Genomic DNA, 5,106 nt, shown 5'->3' on the forward strand with positions numbered 1-5,106 from the left:
TACATACATCAGGTCCACTGTTCAGCTTTCCTCTGAGTCACTGATGATGGCTCAAAAGAGAAAAGAATGTAACAGAAGTGGCATCGTCACACATTCCAAAACTAGTAAAACTTCTGTAATCATGTCTTCTACAAATGTAAAAGACCACTTACCAAATAGCCATTGATCAAATGAGCAATTTAGCCATTATGAGTCAGACAGGATCACTCTTAAGTGTTACATTTTCTAAAAATGGCAAAAATAGTCCCAATTTTCCCCACATGAAACCCTGCTCCCCTGTGCTGTCCCTCTAAAGCAATTTGTAGCACTAGATTGCCTCTGTGCAGTATGACAGGGAGAAGTGGCTGTTTATCAGGCAAGCTGGTATTTAACTTTGTAGGACACATTTGTATTGATTGGGCTTTGTAATTTTCTCCTGAGTAGATTGAGCTTCTGGTTTCAGGCTGGTGTGCATTAAAATTAACAGGATATGCCTCCAGCATGGCTGAGTAATGCCACAGTGTAGAAAGCAAGGCATGATTCTCACACTCATTTGTGTAAAATGGAAGATTGCCACAGGAGAGGTCTTTTTCCTGGCTGAGAGAAACTGTGGCATCTTTTTTTGGGGCTACTAGCTAAACTTGTAACATATAGCTGTGCTGGATTTTAAGATGTAAAATTCGATTTTATTGATGCCTGTAGGGAAGGTTAAAATTATAGATAAATATGGTTATTTTAAAAAGAAGAGAGGACTATGCTTCAGTATAATTCAGTATAATTTGTTAACAGCCTTCAAACCAGTGGCCCTGGAGCATGTCTATGTAGATTTTCTTTGTTTTTCCTGTAATTAATGGGAGAAGCTGCAAAGACAGCCATAGTGTTAGTTTTTCTTGTCTGTTTTGTTCGTCTCATTTTTGAGACCATGGCCTTTTGCTGAACCAGTAACAAGATGTAAGTGAGTTTATTTATTAAGCCCTTTTCTTTTTTTTCTTTACTTTACTTTTCGTTTCTTTACTCTAGCACCACTAATGTATACATGCATACTGAAATAAAGATTCATTTTTGGTGAGAAAAAAAGAGGCCTGTCTAAATAATTAAACATTCATGCAGACATTAAACCATCCATATGAGCTAAGGTGAGCAATTAGCTCATTATATGTTTATTGTAGACAGCTGGTAGGAACCAGAACACAAAGAATTAGACCTAACAGTAATAAAAGGTGAGTTATTGTGAAGAGCTGGATGTAGCAAAAAATGTGATTGCAATAGAAAAAAAAGAGTCTGTTAAGAGTCTGTTAAAGTAATCATGTCTCACAAAAAAGTTGTTTCTATGCAGAGGTCAGTTGGACAAATTAATTATTAAAATTCTTAATGCTATTTTTTTTTATTAGATCAACTAATACCTAAAGCAGTTCAAATTGGCTCCACCTCTTGTAACTGCGACAGTATTGCAATACAGTTACAGGCTTTTTGGCTTTAAGTGGCATATACAGTGCTTTTGTTGATGTTCTTAAGGCAGAGGTATCAAATGTATTTAGTTCATAAGCCACATGCAGCCCAGTTTGATCTCAAGTAGTCCAGACCTGTAAAACCATGGCAAGATTGCATTTTTTTAAAAACAAAACAAAACAAACACTCCAAAGTTTTCCCTTTTTGTGAAGAAGTAAAATGCATTCTCAAATTGATCATATTTAGTAATTAGTGCATTCACAAAGCAGTTGAACTGAGATGCCTGAGATGTTTAAGAAAAAAAACAACAACTTTGTTTTTCCAGTCCTTGTGTCATGACAAAGAAACGCTACGCCTGGTTCGTCTGGAGGTTTCTTCATATTTAAAGGGAGTTCTTCCTTTCCACTGTCGCCAAAGTGCTTGTTCATAGGAGGTCCTGATTTCTGTTGTTTTCTTTCTTTTCGCTGTGTTATTGTGTTGTCTTTATTTTACAGCATAAAGTGCTTTAAGGTAACTGCATGTTGTGATTTGGTGCTGTATAAATAAATTCCGTAGTGACGGAAGTGATGTTGTAGGTGACGTCAGACGCCGGAGATTTTGGCGGAGAAAAAGCAAATGGTAGCATAGAGTTTAACAAAGGTTTTCCAAGCTTCAGTATTACCAAATATACTAATCAATTGTCATATAACTAACAACATCTGTTTTATCATCTCTAACACCCTGGAGGACAACGGGGAGAGTTTAGACGCTCTCCAAGATTACATCGACCGCTGTTTTCAAGATTTAGTAATGCATAAGGCCCAGAGTGCATCTTCCCCGGCCAAAATCGAGACGCCGTCATCGAAGAGAAGTCGCCAGGCAGACTCCCCCGGTACAACATCGCCTGCCGGCAAAGACATCGCAGAAGTCCTGGAGTCAATCGACAAGCGATTGTCCAGTTTCGATGCGAGGCTGTCCCTGGTGGAGATTTTACACCGGGAATTTAAATCTCTGAGAGAATCCCTGGAATTCAGCCAGCGGCAGGTGGAAACGCTTGCCGCTGAAAATGCCACGCTACGGGAGTCGGTTAAATCTCTCACCGATAACGTGACCCAGCTAAACATTGAAAATAAAAAAATAAAAGAGTCCGTTATCGATCTACAAGCCCGTAGCATGAGAGATAATCTTGTGTTTTCTGGTATTCCAGAAACTGCCGGAGAGGACGCAGAGGCAACGGTGAAAAACTTCATTAAAATCCACCTGAAGCTGCCGGAGGACACCGTAAAGAACATCGACTTCGATAGAGTACATCGCTTGGGGGGCGCGCGGTCGCGGACCGGGAGACCACGGCCTATTGTGGCCAAATTCAGTCAATTCAAACAGAAGGAACAGGTGAAGAGTCGCGGCAGAGAGCTGAAAGGAACGGACTTCAGCGTGAACGACCAGTTCCCCAAAGAGATCCTGGAACGACGCAAGGTCCTGTTCCCAGTTCGACGTAGCTTCATCCAGAAAGGCTCCCGTGCTGTCATCGCCGTGGACCGGCTCTACGTGGACGGACAGCTTTACCGCGACCTCGGCACCACACCGTGGTTATATTAACTGCACTCCAGATAAGAACCCGCTACACTCTTTTCTTATTCATTCACACTCTCTCCTTTAACATGAGTTTAAGCTAGTAATATCAATATGATGTCATAGCAGATATAACACCGTCACCCTCCGTCATTGCTTTAATTGGAATGTTTCCGTTTCGTTTCTTTTTTTTTGTTGTCGCTCACAGTTCATGTGGTTTCTTTCTTTCTCTTGTCTTTCACTGCTGTGGTCACCTACTTCCCCACTCACCTACAAACAACACCCTCTATTTCTCCATATTTTCACAACACGATCACGCAAACACATCAGCTCAACGGCAGCACATTCACAACAGCCTCACAGCACGCACAGACTTGCAGGACACATAAGCAAGCCACGCTTGTTCATATTAGTGAATATTCACACACATAGTCAGACTTATGGAGTCTCTCACCACACTTCTTTTTCCCTTTCTATTTTACAAACAAGGGATGTTTCCATATTCTCTCCACCTGTCTAAACGAAACACCCAGCATACATCATTAGACATACACGCACAATTAAGGGCATGCTGAGGTTTGTCACATGGAATGTAAATGGAGCTGGCACCAGAGGAAAGAGGTTAAAAATATTTAACCAGCTTAAAAAACTACAGGCAGATGTTGTTTTATTACAAGAAACTCACAAACCTGTCACAGGTTTAAATGAACTTAAAACACCTGAGTTTCCTAACGTGTTTGCAGCCGGTTATAATTCTAGACAACGGGGAGTAGCAATTTTAATACATAAAAATGTTAATTTTACAGTACTCGATACAGTTATAGATCCAGAGGGTAGATTTCTAATTATTAAACTATCAATATTGAACAAAAAATTATGTATTGTTAGTATATATGGTCCAAATGTTGATGAACCCTCATTCTTCCACGGTTTTTTTAGTGCACTCTCTGAACACCTTGATTGCACACTCATTCTTGGCGGTGACCTCAACCTTGGACTAAATGAAGAAATGGATAGGCTCAACACAACAGGAACTCAGCGTAATTGGCAGTCCACAAATATAATCAAACAGTATATGAACGACTTTGGTCTTTGCGATGCATGGCGCTCTCTTCACCCCACCAGTAAGGAATATACTTTTTTCTCGCATGTTCATCACTCTTACTCTCGTCTGGATTGTTTTTTGGTCAGCAGCTCACTGCTGTGTGACATTTCAGACACTGAGATTCATCCTATAGCTGTCAGCGATCATGCTCCTGTATCTTTAACACTAATGCACAAGAATAATACTACGCCAAGTAAAAACTGGAGATTTAATATATCACTACTTAAAGATGAAGACTTTATTAAATACTTTAAAAAGGAATGGACTTCATATTTAGACTTTAATGACACTCCCGGAATATCTGCTTCTGTTCTATGGGAAGCAGGGAAAGCTGTGATGAGAGGTAAAATAATTTCTTTCTCATCACACAAAAAGAAAGAAGAAAACAAAAATATTCAGGAATTAGAAAAAAACATCAAATCACTAGAAGAAGCCTACGCGTCCCACCAAGATCAGGAAACATTGAACAAAATATGCAAAACAAAACTAGAATTAAATGAAACTATTAATAAAAAAACCACAATTCCTTATACAAAGACTTCGCTTGCAGAATTTTGAACACAGTAACAAATCAGGTCGATTTCTAGCTAACCAGCTAAAAATAAATAAAGAAAAAATAACTATATGTGCTGCTAAAGATTTATCGGGGAACACAATATATGATCCTGGAAGAATAAACAACATTTTTAGGGATTTCTATGAAACTTTATACTCACCACAAATAAACCCATCTAAAAATGAAATTGATCTGTTTCTTGACAACGTAACTCTTCCAAAATTACTAGACAGTCAAGCAATGGAACTGGATTCGCCACTGACGCCAAGTGAACTCCAGGAAGCCCTGATAAGTATGCCCAATAATAAGGCTCCAGGTCCAGACGGCTTCCCTGCAGAATTCTACAAAGAATTCTGGACAATTTTGGCACCAGTATTCCACAGCATGTTGCAGGAAATCGAGGAAAAGGGCAGACTACCACCAAATATGAATTCTGCCAACATTAGTCTCCTGCTAAAACCAGGCA

The 5,106-nt window shown here is 39.5% G+C and overlaps 1 protein-coding gene across 1 annotated transcript; it reads left to right on the forward strand.

The window, feature by feature from the left end:
- Positions 1 to 1,992: 1,992 nt before the first annotated feature.
- Positions 1,993 to 3,440, forward strand: LOC308391611 (uncharacterized protein). Its single transcript, XM_080874266.1, has 2 exons — positions 1,993 to 2,299; positions 2,615 to 3,440. Exons 1-2 carry the CDS (start codon positions 2,218 to 2,220, stop codon positions 3,004 to 3,006), a joined length of 474 nt encoding a protein of 157 aa, XP_080730392.1. The 5' UTR covers positions 1,993 to 2,217; the 3' UTR covers positions 3,007 to 3,440.
- Positions 3,441 to 5,106: the final 1,666 nt, after the last annotated feature.

The sequence above is a fragment of the Rhamphochromis sp. 'chilingali' genome (genome assembly GCF_963969265.1).
Source record: "Rhamphochromis sp. 'chilingali' genome assembly, chromosome: 2".
Classification (NCBI taxonomy): domain Eukaryota; kingdom Metazoa; phylum Chordata; class Actinopteri; order Cichliformes; family Cichlidae; genus Rhamphochromis; species Rhamphochromis sp. 'chilingali'.